The following is a 17,763-nucleotide window of genomic DNA, read 5'->3' as shown; positions in this document are numbered from 1 at the left end:
AGGAGGTGGTGCTGGTGTAGGCTGACTGATTTTCAGGTGATAGAAGCCCTTTCTCCCACCTGAGATGATACATTTCCTAGTACAGAGTTCTGCTTTATGTGAAAGACTCTCTCATATCCTTGAAGACAGGAACCCCCAAGACCTTTGTTCTAAAATAATCCAGCGAAGTTAGGTATCAGTTTCCATATCCACAAATTCTAGCTATGGGACCATGTGATTTGTGGACTGTCAGGTCTGCAGTTCCATTATTCCAAAGCATGCTTTTCCCTGAATAGCTCCAATTTAAGTACAAGGAAGAAAAAATGCATGAGTGCACACATATTTCTTTAACCATCTATGTTCTCTTTTGGGTTCATCAGGTGTATTCTATTTTCCCCCAGAGGATCAGGGCTACAATTTAAAGAAGTCAGCTTCCTAAAAGTGACAATTAATAGAGAGTTTGTGAAAACATCACTTTAACCTCTATTAACTAATTTTCAAAAAGGCATTGTAGTTCACTCACAAAAGCCTAGCATTCAAGAGGCTGAGGCAGGATTTAAAGTCTTGGGCTACCCTGGGCTGCATAGTAAGGCCCTGTCTCAAACGTAAAAAGAAAGGGTGCATTTTTCTTGTTGTTTTGTTTTGTTTTTAAAGCAAAAATCCTACACTAATGGCTCAGCTTTTAACCACTGGCAGAGTATGGTCAATCAGAATACAGCCATATGGTAATAGTACCACTTTTCCTGTGCTGTATTAGTTTGGTTATTAAAAGCAATCTGATTGTTCCAGGATAGGAAATGATAAAAGCATGGACACAGAACTTTTTGTGAGCACCTTCTATTAGAAGTAGCATGAAACATTTGGCGCTTCTTCCCCAGCCCTGAAGAGCTACAGAAACCAAATTCATTCTACTCAGCCATTCAAGGCTGCTGTTAAGAAATTCTTTAAAATTTTTCAGAATTTAAGGGATTTCATGTACTATAGTTTATATTACTTCAAAGGAGTAAAACATGGCCAGATCTTAAAAATGTTTGTGATAAAATGGCTAGGAAGAGTTCCATTTTAAAGGAGGTTTTCATTAGAAGTTTTGAATTTTGCCTTTATGGTGTCATTAATCAGTCTGATCAAGACATCAGTTTGATAAGAAATAGCATCTACCCCCCCCAACGCCAAAAACTTCAGTGTGTGTGTGTATGTGTGTGTGTGGGTGTGTGTGTGTTTCTGTCTGTCTGTCTGTCTTTCTGTCTGTCTCTGTGCCTGTGCATGTGTGAATGTGTACCCTTGTATGTCTGTAAAAGTCAGAGGACAATGTGATTCCTCAGAGGCCATCAACTTCTTTTGTGTATATATTCTTTTGTTTTTGTTTTTGTTTTTGTTTTTTTGAAACAGCGTCTCTCACCTAGAACTCTCCAGTACTGTAATTGGGCTTGCTAGAAGGCCCAGAGATACACCTTTCTCAACCTCTCTAGAACAACTAAGGGATTACAAGCATACAGTACCACGCCTACCTTTCCTTAGGTGGGTCATAGGGTTCAAAATTTTGTCCTCGTGCTTGCAAGACCAACACTTTACTAATGGAACTATCACACTAGCCCCAGCACTCTAGTACTAATGGATGAAATAACCAACCATGGAGAATAGTGTCTTGGAGGAACAATCAATACTAACTTCCTCTGGGTTGTGGCTATATCTCAGCAGTATAGTGATTGTCTAGCATGTTCAAGGTCCTGGGTTCAAGATCCAACATAAAAATAGAATACTTCAAGGTTATGAAAATACAAATCAATATTAGAAGACTCTTAATTTTGAGAACATATCCCAAGCTAAGGCAATGTGGCAATAATATGCCAACATAATTTTTCATTAGATAATTTGTACTTCATGATTTTTCTCTTAAAATTGATAGTTGAGTGGCAAATGTCAAGTATATTGTTATTAGGGAAACCCAAAATAATTCAATACCATGACATACATTCCTTAGGAGATAATAAATCATACATCAAAGATACCTAAAGAGAAGACAATAATACTTTAAATACATAAAACCATAAGAACAGATTATATTCAAAATTAAAAGACAAAATGATATAAAAAAGATAGACAAAAGTGTTTAATTAGTGACCATATAGTAATCTGATACAGTCCTTACTAGTACATAAAAAGGAGCACATACATACAAACACTCTTATAGAATATTTTTTTAATCCAAAGGTAAAATTTGCAGATAACAACTATGTACATACACGGTTTTCTGCCTTTTGACCCTCAGAGTTCATCAGTAAGGACAGTCACTGTTAACAGTTCAGAGATGTTTTTACGTGAAACAACCTCACAGAGTAATTTAGTCATTACTGATGACTAAAGCAATCCATCCACTTGGATATCCTCTTCCCTGTGCCATTTCCTTTGTGTTATTCCCTAAGTCCTTTCAACATTACTTCTCCTCCTAAACACCATTAAGCCTCTGCTTGCTGCCAAGCTCTGATCTCGGCTAGCTATACTGGGAAAAGGCAATAAGGAAAAGCATAGTAACATATCTATAAAGGATATTGGCATCTTCACCATCTGGACCCTCCCTGCTCTACCTCACCCCTTGTTGTTGGCCTTTTCCTCTACCCATAGTGAACTGCTTTCTCACACTTCCATGTTTGGCACTACTGACTCTTTCAACCTTCAATCTAGAAGAACTTGCCAGCTCACATAGTCCATCTTCCTTAATACTGTGACTAACTGTTCATCTTCACTCTGAGCTACTCCAGGAAATCTTAACACCCTCCATATGGTTACTAGAGCTGGGTTTGGTGTTTTGCTTATGCATGAATTGTGTATCCATATATAGTTTATGTGCACACATTTATCATTTCCCATAGTGAATATCTGCCATATCAATGCTGCCATGTCTTGTACTGTATGCCCTCATGTCTGCCTTAGTACTCCTTGAAAGCAGAGATTAACTTAACTATGTCTCTCTAATATCTAACACAGTGCTTAGCTTATATGGGTAAATGAACTAACAAACAACTGAGAAGAGAGAAAAGATGTCATCATGTTCCTAAAGTCCTTTTTGTAGGTGGTTATATACCCTTGATAAAAAGTCTCACTATATTCTTCTACTAGTAACCAGTAGAGCTAGATAGTATAATGAAGAGAGAGACAGTCAGTGAAAGAAGAGAAAGGATAGATTCTTTTGCAACTGAGAAAAACAAATGATCTCAACCTTCAAAAGAAATCAGATTATGTATTAGAGTAATGAGTACAAGAGGGTATTAAAGCCAGCTCTATCTCCTTAAGAGTTTTACATAGGGTAGCTCAGAGCTGATGGTGGTGATTAGCATACTGTCCTTATTCCAAATGCCTGTTGCAATAAATTGCAATCAAAATTAAATTACAGATCAAATATACACTAATTATTTTCATATAACTTAAGAAAGCACCAGTCCCAACCAGCTTCAGAAAGATTATAAGGGACCCCTGAATCTTCAGACACAGCCAGCCCCAGCAACAAACTATCAGATGCTTTTCAAACATGGGAAGAACTTTCTCAAATGCAGACAGATAATGAGGTTACCAAGAAAATCCAAATACATTCAAAGGTGGCATTAGTTCATATTCATTTTGCCATTAAATATCTTCTATAGTAATATAAGTACACAATTATGGGTATGACTGAATTTTTAAAATGTTGACATTATCAAAACCATCTCATGCCAAAAAGGATTGAGAATCTCCAATTTATGGCATGGTACTAAGCTCCTCAGACATGGTCTAATGCATGTGGATTACAGTACCTCACAATGTATATATACAAACCAATCTCTTTTTTAACTCTCACAGTGATGAATAATGAATAATACTTGCAGAGTTAAATGTCACTTATATGCATAAAAACAAATGTTAACACAATATATTGGAAGTAACAAGATATACATATGTATATGAGTGTATATTAAAATGCATTAATGACGCCAATTTATCAGGTACATTAGACACCAAATGTGAAATTTTTGATTAGCAAGACTTTGCATACTCAGATGACCACATGGGTGATCCCAAGGCTGCTTTGCCTCTGTTACCTCACTTCATTGTAACAAGCCCCATTTTCTTAGCCAGTGGCCTTTCTTTACCAACAACTGACAAATAACAGTAGATATGAACTCATTAGTAATTTAAGGCAGGTTGATGGCCTGGTCCTCTGTGAATTTGGGAATCTTCTTAAACTCGCTTTGCTTCCTAAAGAAAAGCTGGGCTAAAATATGGTCTGATGTGGCCAGGAGGTAATCATCCATGTCAAGAGTTTGTACCTGATGATGTAAAACAAAAACTGTCAGTTACACACTGCTCAGAGCACTGCAGAGGCCTAGGAACTGCTGAGGCATTGGCAATATATTCTGGCACTTGGCTATCTAACTTCACACAGGTGTCTGTGAGTGCCAGTCTCCCTTGGCCATGGGGAAATCTGATCTTCAGTTCTGAGAAGGAAAGTCTGATGGAAAAATGAGCTAAGACACCTTAAATTTTCCTTAAAAGGAATCAGCCCTGTTAAGAAATTCAAGCAAGAACTAGTAAAGGCTTGCCATGGTTCTACACCTACAGTCATATTATGAGGGAAGCCTTACAGCCATGTAAATGTTCCCGCTACTCCATGGCCACACTGGCTTCTCACAACAGGATGATAACCTCTGCTTCAACATGAGGAGACTTATCCATTCCTGAGGATCAATATTAGGAAATATATTTGCTAACAGATATTGGTCATATATTCTAATATCTGATGTACCATGATTGAAATGATTTCATGGATCTCTGCATACTGATCCTCTGATTCACAATTCAGAGACTTCAGAGAAATATAATATAAAATTTATTGGTTCTCCTTCCCTTCATATACTTTTTTCATCTAGATAACACATCCACCCCTTCATTGAACACATATTTATTAAGGCCTCCTTTGTCCAAGCTTATGTCTTAGCAGATTACTTATGACTCTTAGATTTACCTGATCTCCAGTGCTGAAGGCAAGAACAAAGAGCAAATCCTCATCACATGTGTTCTTGATGTAATGCTGGGTTCCAACAGGAAAAAACACCACATCTCCAATGTGGATATTAAACTCAATGGTTCTCTGAGTATTAATGATGCCCACCTGAGGGGAAGTGATGCTTTAGAACATAAAGCCACACACTTATCTGGGTACTAAAGGTGAAGAACAGATATATAACATAGCTTGTGGATATATAGAGGCTTCTAAGTAAGGATATGACAGAGCCCAACGGAAGCCAAAAAGTCTTACATAAATATCCATCATGCATAAATACATCATGCATAAATATGGCATGCATGAAGGCATCAACCATCGTGTTCTAGGTAAGGTCACAAATTATACCCCAGACATACCAGAGAGGATTCACATTCAGTGTTTTCCCACCTACATGCCTTCATTTATGCCATCTTTCATCATACCATCTGAAGTGTCTTTTAAGAGTTAGAGACTAAACATATACAAAGGCACTCTAGCACATCAGGAATGTTCAGATAACTAAAACACAATTCATGGAGGACTACAATGCTCTTTTTCAATTTTCAAAAACTTTCATTCCTAAAAACATACAAGACTTTGGGGTCTGAGTGAAATCCATATTCTTTCCTCCAAGACTGAGAGAAATACATATCATCAAAGCATTTTATTAAAACTAGTTGAGAAAGTTATTGCAACATTTTCAAATTTATTTTTATTGATTCACTTGCTTCTCTCTTTTCTTCTATCATCCTCCCTTGTGCCCTTTCACCCTCTATAGACTCTTCTCCAAGCAAAGCCTTATCTATCTCTGGAATTCATGACAATCTATAGTAACTAATGTCAGATCACTATAGTAACATACTACATAGCTTGGTGTATAGAGCTTGACCACAAAGGTGATCATCAAAATCAAATACTCTCTGAAGAGCAAAAGGGGTTATCAATAGTTTCAGCCAGACAAGTATACTGAGGAGTAGTTTCTCAGATACTGGGGTACAAGCTGGGATATATGACCATCAAGTTGATGTTCCAAGCCTTCCCACATTCCCTCATTCACCTGCTGAGTAGAATAACAAAAGGTTATTTCTACTTCCCCAGGGCAGAGCAGCTTGCATTAGGTGATGGTGTAAAACTGAAAGCCTCAGCCTGTTCTCCAGGCCTCTGATTTATGAAGACATAAATCTTCATCACTTCAGAAACACTCTTGCCCACTTCAGAAATACAGAACCTCCTGAATATTTCTTCTCCTCAAATATGGCAAGCATTTAATGAGATCTGTGTGCTATCCTCTGTAGAAACAGTGTCCACCAAGCCATTAGGAAAGATTCCTTTTGCTTCTGATGACTAGGTTGACATGAGAAATATCTACTTGCTCCTTTCTGCATCAAAGGAAGTTTTAAAGAAATGTTTATTGAGGAATTACCTTTCCACATCCACTCACTACATATCCCATTTCATTTGCATTGAAATGAAAATGTGGCTGTCTTAATCCATTATTATAAATCCTGAGTGTACTCAATGCGAGGATATTTTGATGCTTTCAAAAGAAAAGAAGAAAGACGGTTATTTAACCAACACACTGCTCAGCAACTCAACAGTTGATAAGACCACAAAAATCCGATATTTATGCATCTCTGCAAATGTCTTCCACATTCCTTTCTGCTTACAACAATCTTACAAAGTTGCATCATTTCCCCTACCTCCCAGGTGATGAATGAAAGATCTAAGACAGTTGCCTAGAGTCACACAGCAAAGAAAAGGCAGAACTAGAATGTGAATCCAAGGAACTATGCTAACATAACTGGATTTTCTTAAAAACAAAACTGGAACTCTCACAACCCTCCACTCTCTTCCATGCAAGTCCTAATTAACAGCTCACATGAATGGAATCAGCCCATGCTGGCTTAACCCAGGCTTCCCTTTTTCTTCCAGTAAGAAGAATCGTGAATCAAATCCTAATCTTATATTTCACCTACCTGGATATTCATCAAAAAAGTGTTTCCTCTGTAAAGACTGTAAAAGTCAAAGGAACAGGACATTTGTTGTGAGAGTTCCTCTTCTAGAAATATCGAGGAAGTTACACCCATGAAGTCTCACCAACATGGCTGCCTGAAGAAGAACAGCACATGCAAACAAGGAAGGGGGAGGTCTCGGGGCCTCAACCCTTAGCAAAGAATTACAGGCAATTAGGTAATGCTGAGAGATGGAGAAATAGTCCTCCGCAGGGAATAGCTCCAAAACTGGCTAACTAATAACAAGTGACAAATCATGATATATGCACTTAACATGTTTTATTTATATATTTAGGATTATATATATTACATATATATCATATATGTATATATAACAGTATAAAAATATATATTTGTATAACAGTATTTTTAAAATAGAGGTCATGAGTTTAAGAGAAGGCAAGGTGGGTATGCATGGGAAGGGGTGGAGGGAGGAAAGGAAAAGAAGAAAACAATGGAATTATACTTTAATTCAAAACATAAAAAAGGAAATAAATTAACATATATGAGAAAGTTTTAAATGTTATTTAATATTAACAAAGAAAAGTTTTCTCCTAGATTACCTGATGTATAAACTCATTGAAAATTTTTTCATTGCTGTTTAATTCATGTGCATCCTTCCAATACTGTGCTAGCTGGATGACTCCCCCTGGAAACTTATATTCTTTTGAACCTGAAATAGATGAAGTTTAAGACATAAAAACAAATACTTGAAAAATGTTCCTCAATAAACACCCAGTAAAACACAAAGCTCTTCTACTCACAGAAAATTTACCTAATATGAATCACTGACCCCATGTCATGTGGGCCCCCACTGGGCACCTCCAAAACTGTCCTGAAATTTCTAATACAGAGAATCCTAGTATCCTTCATTCAATGTAGGGGACCTGACTAGAAAACTTGGAGGTTATCCCAAACAAAACTCAGTACATCACCTTTGAAGTAGTCAACTATCAAGTCCTATCTCTTTAAATTCTTTGCTCCTCCTCACAACACTGCCACAGTGTAGGTCTATTCTATCCCCTGTTAGAAGGACTATGACAGCCCTTCGATCCATCTCTTTTCTGCCCAACTGATCCATTTGGTTCCCTACAAACCGCCAGATACTATTCACTTCAAAAAGAAAATTCCCTGTTTCACACTTATTTAAAATGCACAGTCCCTCTATTCTTCAGTTAAGATACTGTAAAAACTCCTCAGAATGGCTTCTAAACTTTACATGGTTAGGAGTGTCCTCTGCTACCAGTCTCTGACCCTACAACATTTTACAGATCTAAAACATGCCCATCCCACTTTGTCACATTCACTTTCAACTGTAGGATTTTCACTACATGACCTAATCTACTGAAAAGCATGGTATTTTTGTTTTGTTTTCAAATTTCTCTTGGCAATACCCCACCATCAAAAATACATTCCAAGTCAAATATATGTAACCATATATACAAAACTTAATTTAAAACCTTCATGAAACATACCATACCTTTAAGGTCAAAAAAATATCTCCACACAATGCTGTCAGGAGACTGTACATAAGTAGCATTTGTAACTAGCTCTGCCAAGTTGGGAGGAAGATTGACCCCCTGATCCTCTGTTTGCTTCTGGAATTTTCTAATGAAATTAATTCCACCTTCAGGCTGAAAAACAATCATAAATCACTTGTATGGCTATGAAACACTTAACAAATCTTGGTAACAGAAAAGTAAGTGGCAGAGGTCGCAGTAGCATTAACACGAATGTTTTTTGCTGACCCAGGCAGAACAATTTTGATATTTGTGAAAGTTTTTCAATGCATTTTGTGTTTAAATGGTTGGTTTGGAATGGTCAATATAAATTCCTGAAGAAGCATACATTGTTTCCCAAGGTTACCAGCATTCTCCCTAAAAAGCCATCTCTCTACCTCTCTCTAGAGCACTAGAATACTGGCCCCCATTGAAAGGCAGTCTCACAAGTTTACTTTGCAGATTCCTATGCTTGCTACTGAACCTTCTCCAGCTGCTAGCTACAGATCATCACTAGATCTCGCCCATTAGCATTTTGAGCATCTACGCCTGACCTTCTGTAACCAGTATCAGTTATCCCCCTGTAGTAACGTAAATAAATGCTTGGAGAGGTCATAAGTAGTGATTGCAGTAGTAATCTACAGGAGCAAAAAATCATGCTATGCTACTCCAAGTAGGGTAATGATAATACACTGTGTGCTTTCAGAGGTTAGCAAACAAGAGTTTCCACTGTAAAGGATACATGTTTGAGGAGAGGGATATGCTTAGCCTGATTGATATCATGACATATATAGATGCATTAAAACACCTTGGCACTTCATTAAAAAAACATAAATTTTAAAGATTTCTTTTAAAGTATCTAATTATTCAGGAAACATAGGATTTTCTGCTGAAAATTAAGAAAATACAATTCCACCTGGGCAGAGGTAATGAATACCTTTAATCCCAGCACTCTGGAGGCAGAAGCAGACAGTTCTCTCAGTTCAAAGCCAACCTCATCTAGAGAAAGAGTTTCTAGGACATCCTAGTCTACACAGAGGAACCCTGTCTCAGAAAACCAAAAAAAAATTTAAAAGAAAAGAAAAAATATATAATTCTCTCATGTAGCAACCTTTTCCCCACAGAAAGAATGGGTGATCTTTTGACTCTTTAGGACTACTATAAATGGCAGAAATTTTCCATTAATTATTATGTCATAATCTTTCTACCAATACATTACGATTTCAGGTGATAGATCTTCATAAAGGAAAATCAAAAGAAATGCAATTTAAACCTTTGTCATAGTAGGAATACAAGATCCACTTTTGAGTGTGTTACTCAACCACTTCTATCCCTGTTAGTGAATTTATGGATCTATGGTGATTGTTCTATTTTAGAGACACTGCTGTTCATACTCTATGACTGTGTAGCACATATCTTCATGATTTTACAAATATCACATACCTTAAGTGACCTGGAAGCAATGTCTTCAGGTGTAGAGAAAAACGCATCATCTAGATCTAGAGTCTGCAGCTCATCATGTGTGGAAAAGAAGAGCAAGAAGAAGCAGTCTTCATGACCCACGTTCTTTATCCAGTGTAGCGTATTTTGAGGAAAGAAGATCACTTGGCCAGCTGTAACATTGTATGTGGTAGCGACCTCACCATCATCATCAACCACTCCGACCCATGCCGTCCCCTAAAACATAAAATCCTTAGTTTCACTTAGAATAATGCTTCTCAATCTTCTTTTATCACCCATGTTGCAAACACAGTTCTTAACCACTTTTCCTTCCATTACCATATAAAATTTTAATATAATAGCTATTACATGCTGTGTGTGTGTGATATTTTGCCCCAGCTAAGAATCCATTTTTCCTTCTTGAGGGAAATATGGCTCCCACTAAGATTTCATATTTTAAAGCTGTTTAAACATGTTTAGAGCATGTTTTTAAAAAAACTGAAGCCACGCATTCAGGATCTGTGCTGGTCACAGGTGACTGTACAAGCACATATGTTTGTATATGCATTTTGTGTGTTGGGTACACACAGATACATGTGTATTACAAAATAAAAAGTTTGTATATACTTTTAGTAATGGAGATAATATAAAAGCATACATTTAATATTTTCATTATATCAGGTACCTATTGAAGCACTTTACTAGATTCAATTCAATTATGTCTATTATTATTCTTAATTTGTTGGTTAAGAATATACATTTTCTTGAATCTACTTAAGGTAGTCAGTGACAAACAATGGGATTTAGACCTAAGCAAGCAAGCAAGCTCCACTGCTTGAAGTTTCCTGATAAAAAAATTAAATAAGTTAATGTGTGAAAGCACTGTAAAGTAATGAATTGAATCTAAATCCTAAATGTTTGTGTTCCATTTAGTTAAATTATTTTGTGGCCGCTAACATATTACCCTGAGGATAATTTTCTATTCTGTTCTTCAGCATTTATTTGTATTATTGCCATTACTTACATTTTATCAGTCATTGATGGTCGCATCATAAAACAGATAAATGATAAACAAGAAGTCTTTGTTCTGTCTGGATAGGCAATATGTATCTTGAATCCAAAATGGGTGTTAAAGAAAGAAGGAAAACCTTCCTAATACTGGAACCCTCGTGTTGTGCTAACCCCCAACCATTAAATTATTTTCATTGCCCCTTCATAGCTGCAATTTTGCTAGTGTTAAGAATTGTTATATAAATAGCTGACATGTAGTGTATCTGATATGCAACCCCTATGTTGCCCCACAGATTAGTTCTTTGATCTAGTTATAGGAGTCAGGAATCTGACAATTCCCCAGGATCTAGAGAATAACCAAGTCTATATAGTATGCACACAGAAATCAAATTATAAATTACCCCTAGACTTCTGAAACAGCCTCTTCAGGCCAAGTGGATCCCAAGACCTACTCCCTACTGAAGCTGCAGATTCACTTCTTTAGTGGTGAACCCTTCAAGGAAGGCCAGCCAGCTGACTTTTCTTTCTCCTACACCCTACCTAGACAACAAGGAAGGCCAGCCAGCTGACTTTTCTTTCTCCTACCACCCTACCATAGTTTGGCCAACAGCAGAAAAATTGGTCATTTGGAAATTTTTCCATTATTGTTTTATATGTTTGGAAAAACAGAAGTCAAAACACCTAGATTTAGTTCAATCCTGCCAACACCGGAGTGTTATTTTAGAAACATCTCTATGTCACCAAGCTCTTCATGAAAAATAACAAATGTTTGCTTTGATAGATGGCATCTACTCTGTCCTGGCTAGTTTTATGTCAGTTTGACACAAACTAGAATTATCTGAAAGGAGTGAAACTCAGTTGAGAAAAAAATGCTAAAAAAGATCCAGCTGTGGGACATTTTCCTAATTACTAATTGAAGGGGGAGGGCACTGCTCATTGTGGGTGTGGTCACCCATGGGCTTATGGGCCTACGTTCTACAGGAAGGCAGGATAAGCAAAGTGATAAAGCAAGCCAGTAAGCAGCTCCCCTCCATGGCCTCTGCATCACCTCCCCACTCCAGGTTCCTGCCCTGTTTGAGCTCCTGCCCTAGCTTCTGTCAGTGGTGGACTACAATGTAAGTGTAAGTGTAAGCGAGATAAACCCTTTCCTCCCCAATTTGCTTTTGATCATGGTGTTTTATCAAAGCAATAGTAATGCTAATGAAGATATCTTCACTCTAGTAAAGACTAGGTGAAGTTTTTATTTCTTTTTCTTTTTGAGACAGGATTTCTCTGTGTACCCCTAGCTGTTCTGGAATCCTCTCTCTCTCTCTCTCTCTCTCTCTCTCTCTCTCTCTCTCTCTCTCTCTCTCTCTCTCTCTCTCTCTCTCTCTCTCTCTCTCTCTCTCTCTCTCTCTCTCTCTCTCTCCCTCTGTCTCTGTCTCTGTCTCTGTCCTCTCTCTCCCTCTGTCTCTGTCTCTGTCTCTGTCTCTCTCTCTCTTTCTCTCTCTCTCTCTCTCTCTCTTCAAGGCTGGTCAGCCTCAAACTCAGAGATCCACCTGTTTCTGCCTCCATAGTGCTGGGACTAAATGCTTACGCCAAGGGAAGTCTTAACAATAGAAAACATACCATATAACTGGCTGATTATAGAATCAGACAAAATTATGAAAGTTCTGGAAGAATTCTGTCACTATTTCACTTGAATTGAGAATCTTCTGGAAGGTCTAAACAACAAAAGCTCATTCAATGATTTGATCTTGGAGTCTATGCAGAGCATCAGCATCCTAGTTTGTTACTCCAACTGCTGTATTTTCATGAGAAGCCACTGTTTCTTTGATCTTTAGATCAGAGTTAGTACTTTAACTTTGTTTGGCCCAAAGGACTAAACAGTGATTTTAGTTTAGTTTTAGCTTTAGCAAAATTTACTATTTATATTATAGTGTAATATAAAATAGAAATTGAAATGGTCACCAAGCCCTATGAATACAGCTAACATTTATTTTGAGAAATAGATCTGTATTGCACATGCAGCAGGCAGTCAATACTTTCATCCCTTGCTGAATTAAAAAATGCATAAATATGTAAATAGTACTAGATAAGAATGCACACTTGAATAATAGTCTTATAAAACTGCTCGCTTAAAATATTAAAGAAAAACCTTAGAGGGGTCTCAAATTTATAGAAAAATTCAACAGTGATTTTATTTTAACAATGATTAGTTCAAAGTGATGGCAAATTCTCTAAGATGGCTAATCTAACTGAAAACCTGAATGCTTGTCTATAGCTACGTTAGGAGACTTGGTAACATCTAAAATAACACTCTGAGGACATATTCTATAGAAGCTAAAAAGCAGAAAGGGGGCAGACTGCTTCTACCTGCACGAGATAGCCATGTTCGTTAGCATTGAAGTGCCAGTGAGGAGCCCGGAGGCCCTTGCTTTTTATTCTCAGTGTCCCCAGAGTCATCTGTGATCTCAGACTGTTCAAGCTGGTGCCAAATGCCTCTTCTTCATCACTGAGATAGTCGTTGATGTTGTTCCTGTACCTCGCCCACTGGATTGCACCACCAGGGAACTCAAACACCTAAAAAAATCATAAGCAAGCAATCATCAATATTGAGTTATCTTCCACGTTTCTGTCCATATAGAACATGAGCCATTATTATTGACAGAGTAAGTAGGAGGTAAATGGAAAAGTGAGATGGAATAATTTTAGGGGTTCCTAAAAGGAACAACACTCCTGTAAGAGTCTAGGAATTATAACAGTTGTGCATACCATGCCATCAACCTAACCCTGTTGTACAGACACACCCCAACACACCTCACATATATACATCATACACACCACATACACACACACAACACATACACACTCAAACCACACACAACCTATTCACATAACCCACACACACACACAACCCACTCACACATACCCCACACCACACACACACACACACAAACACACCATACATACTACATACACACACATCACAGTCACATACACCACACTCATAACCCACTCACTCTCTCTCTCTCTCTCATACATACACACCACACCACACAAACCTACCTTTCCATTTATCACTTGGCATTTCTCTTCTCTAACTAGAACATAGAATGATCTACTGAAATTTTCTGCCTGCTGCCATCATCAACCCAGCTTTCCACTCTCTATTCCCCACTTCCTCTCATCCTACGAGCCCTTCCCGAGGAGAACAATTTAATGACACGAAGAGTAAACATATAAAACCATCATTTAGAGAACTGTTTCCTAATCTGTGTTATTCTCACCTGGGATTTGGGTAAATGATTAAGAAACTGAAATTTTGGATCAATAGCCTTCTGTCCTTGGGGAACCATTGTGTGCGGAGGTGAGGCTTCCTGCTCAAAGTGAGGCTTGGCATTGATGTAAACCAGGGAGAGAGTAAGTGCTCCCACTGCTGTGGTGATGAAGCAGGCCAGCAGGCACAGCAGGAAAATGCTCAGCAGTGACCACTGCCTCTTCTTTTCCTGGGAGAAATTTTGAAGCCATTATTCTCCACTTGTGACAAAATAGAGACATTATCTCCACTCTGGATTTTTTTTTGTATTTTTTGTTTCTGCTAACTTCATTGATGCTGAGTTGGGAAATGAACAGAACATGAAACATTTAGTGTTTTTTGACTTTTTTAAAGCACAACCCTATTAAGAAATATATTACTGTGCTTATCTAGTGTAAGATGCATATGCCTTACAAAATACACACATGCACACACATTATCATCATCATCCTTCAAACACAATTCTCTTAAATAATATTTGTTGTTCTACAAGTTTTAAAATACTATTCCTACACACTATGGCTAGTGGAGGCAGCCTGGAGCTTGGCTAGGTCCCTTTAAATAGAAAATAGAACAGGTATTCATACTGCCTCATCTGATTAGTAGAGAAAGGGAACAGTATAAACACCAATGAATAATCCACCAAACAAAAAGAATACTTTTTAAATTTTCCCTTTGACTTGTTTGAAGTTAATTGATCAGAATGTACAACAATAGTGCCTATGGGAAATCCCAGTTAAGATTTTAAGTTAAGAGGCAAACATATTACAACCTAGTGAGAAAACCCAACAAGTCAGAAGCATTCTCTGATATTACAAGATATGTTTCAGAGAGAATTGGCCATTAAAGAAGCAGTAGTTAAGGGTTTATAAGGAAGGACACAGCAGCAATGAGAAGAGGGTCTCATTGAGAGCACTGGTCCAAAGAGGGGTGGATTCTTTCCTAAGCTCTCCACAAGTCAGGGCACATAACCCCAACATGCAAATCCCCACCTTACCACTTTGGAGGAAATACTGCTCTTTCCCATAGATGAAGCTTTCTGTGTTCCATCTTCTTGCATTTCAAATGCTAAATTGTCCATTGGCAAAAAGGACCAAGCAATTCACTGAAAAGGAAAGGAGGAAAGGAGGGCTTTAGTAAGTGGAGATCCCAAAGAAGAAAGAATGAGAATTCTTAAGAAAGGAAGTAACTTATATAGAGCTAATAGCTAAGGGAAATAAGGAAGCTATCTCCCAAATTATAATAGTGCTGAGAAAAAATCACTCAGGGAAGAGATGCAAAGGACTCATAATAGTCCTTAGTTCCTTGACAACTGATAACACATGCTCAGACGGTGATAATCATAGACAACCTTTACTTCCTCCTAGCACTCTGCGTCAGATGTTGGGTATTTTAAAAATAGTGTGACTTCATTCTTACAGTAATATTGTCTGTTTCTCTAATTCTCATTTTTCAAAATGGGAAATTAAGCCACAGAAAGATGCAGAAACTACCCAAAGTTAGAGTCAATTTCAGTGTTGGGGCCAAGCACCTATGATTCTCCCATGATATTACTTCTCTTGGGATTTGATGATAGACATGTAATACAGTAAAACATTTTCTTTTTTTAAATTTGTCATGTCTGGTATAACACTATAATATTTGGGGGAACTTCCTAATTCCATAGAAGTAATATCCCATTATGGAAAAGTAATAACCCACATAATTTCAGCCAAAGCTGGACCACTATGGTGGGGTTGGTGGTCTTGAGAATAGTACATTTTCACTTTTGGTGAGTTTCCTCATTTATCAAAAATCATTGAGGAAATACCTAACGCAAATGAAAATTACTTGATGACATATACATAATGTTTAACAATTAATATAAACATACATTTTAAAACTTTGGAATTTAATAAGTGAAAATCCCCAGGAAAGTCTCTGGTAATATACATTTTTCTTATATATGTACTTGTATAGTAAAACATTTTCATATGCAAATCAGATATGTCTAAATCTTGTGAATTGTTCTTCTAATGCTTATGAAAAAATCTTGTAACCAGTTAATTTTTTGTTCTTATTAGAACATTAACTATATAAATATATTTCCCTGTGACATTTTCATATATACAATACACTTAACTTTTGTAAAATTAACTTTGAATCATTTTCTTCATTATGAGTGGTAAATGACTACTCTAAAATCAGCAACTGTAATCCAAAAAAGCATCACTACTTCCTGTTTTCTGCCCATCTTCCTCCCTTTATCCTTTCTGTAAACATGACCAAATGTTTCACTATAGGCTACATAACATTAAGATGTTGAGGGCAGAGGGAATCCTTAGTAGCTTTAAATACACCAGAGGAAAAGCAAACACTTAAACAAATGTGCTAAGCTTTGTGCTCTGAGTGTTAGAAGTCTGTGCAGGGTCCTTGGAGATATAAGAAAGAATGACTGCCTAACACATGTGTTCAATGAAATGTCATTTGAAGCTGAGCTCTCAAGTCCCAACATAGACCACTGAGAGACACACTCAGTCCATTACAATAGCTCCTACAGTCCTGGCTTGTCCACAAGCAGTTCTACCATAGACCAGGTGATAATAATTCAGACCCTACCTGGACCCATCAGCCTAGGCCCCAACCAGGCTTCTTAGAAACCTACACTTAACTGATGAAGAGCTGACCTTGAAACTTTCCTATTATATTTACCCAATCGAAGGAGCATGACTTACCACTTGACATCTCTGTAAAAGGGAGATGTTTAAGTCATCTTTTAGACTCACTGAAAAATTTTCCCACAATTTTATTACTGTTTACCAGACAACAGTAATGTTCAGATCATAAGAGCAAATTTTACACAATTTGTATGTTCCTCTTCTCTCTTGAATATATGAAAATGAAAATACCGCCCTCTAACACTAGCATATTTGGAGTCTGTGCTTTTTTTTCTTTTTTGCATTTATCTAAACAGCTGCACAAGCAAATCATCAACCAAACTAAACTAGAATTCATAGATAAACTCAATCAAACAGCCACTTTATGTAGATAAGGTCCCTTTGAGCTTTGCAATTTTTTTTAAAAAAATGAAGGTTCAAAGAGGCCAAGTAATTTTTTCCAAGCTAACAGAGTAGGTCACTGGCAAAGTAAAGCACAGCCAATGCACTGCTAGGCAGTCTTCTTCCCACACAGATTGTGTATTTATACCTCTGCATCCATTAAACAGTCGAGGATAACCTGGAAATAATAGTGACACAGGGGTCACACTGAAGCAGTAGGATCATTGCAAGTCCATGACTAGCCTCCTACACAAAGCAAGTCACAGGCAGGCAGGGATACATAGTGACACTTCATCTCAAAACAAAACAACAAAAAGTCAAGATAAATTTATGTAGGGCATCAGAATGCAGAAATGCTATCAACATCACTGTGAGGCATGTGAACAGAATTCTGTGGTGCAGACCAGAGACACCACTACAGGAGGGTGTGTACCAACCATTCGCATTACTCCCTGAGGTAAAGCTGCTT

General features: G+C 37.4%; 1 protein-coding gene and 1 long non-coding RNA gene across 2 annotated transcripts; both read right to left on the bottom strand.

Moving 5' to 3' along the window:
• Positions 1–2,164: 2,164 nt before the first annotated feature.
• Positions 2,165–5,118, bottom strand: LOC121138982. Its single transcript, XR_005875853.1, has 2 exons — positions 4,976–5,118; positions 2,165–4,280 (listed from the first exon to the last, which is right to left on the bottom strand). It is a non-coding gene; the product is annotated as an uncharacterized LOC121138982 (long non-coding RNA).
• A 726-nt stretch (positions 5,119–5,844) lies between these two features.
• Positions 5,845–15,337, bottom strand: LOC121139022. Its single transcript, XM_040742002.1, has 8 exons — positions 15,254–15,337; positions 14,228–14,446; positions 13,314–13,520; positions 9,951–10,184; positions 8,489–8,642; positions 7,572–7,681; positions 6,420–6,533; positions 5,845–5,916 (listed from the first exon to the last, which is right to left on the bottom strand). The coding sequence occupies exons 1-8, from the start codon at positions 15,335–15,337 to the stop codon at positions 5,845–5,847; spliced, it is 1,194 nt and encodes a 397-aa protein (XP_040597936.1).
• Between the last annotated feature and the right edge of the window lie 2,426 nt (positions 15,338–17,763).

This window comes from Mesocricetus auratus, unplaced genomic scaffold (assembly GCF_017639785.1).
Source record: "Mesocricetus auratus isolate SY011 unplaced genomic scaffold, BCM_Maur_2.0 Super-Scaffold_6730, whole genome shotgun sequence".
NCBI classification, from domain to species: Eukaryota; Metazoa; Chordata; class Mammalia; order Rodentia; family Cricetidae; genus Mesocricetus; species Mesocricetus auratus.
The sequence above is the reverse complement of the archived record's forward strand: the minus strand, read 5'-3'. Positions and strand labels throughout refer to the sequence as shown.

What these genes read in the sequence shown, in the direction of transcription:
- LOC121139022 (XM_040742002.1), bottom strand. Translation starts at nt 15,337, where the DNA reads ATGGACAATTTAGCATTTGAAATGCAAGAAGATGGAACACAGAAAGCT. An exon ending in ATCATTTACCCAAATCCCAG is followed by an intron (nt 13,521 to 14,227) that starts GTGAGAATAACA and finishes TGATTTTTTTAG; the next exon opens with GTGTTTGAGTTCCCTGGTGG. An exon ending in TAGTGAGTGGATGTGGAAAG is followed by an intron (nt 5,917 to 6,419) that starts GTAATTCCTCAA and finishes TTTGCTCTTCAG; the next exon opens with AGAGTATTTGATTTTGATGA.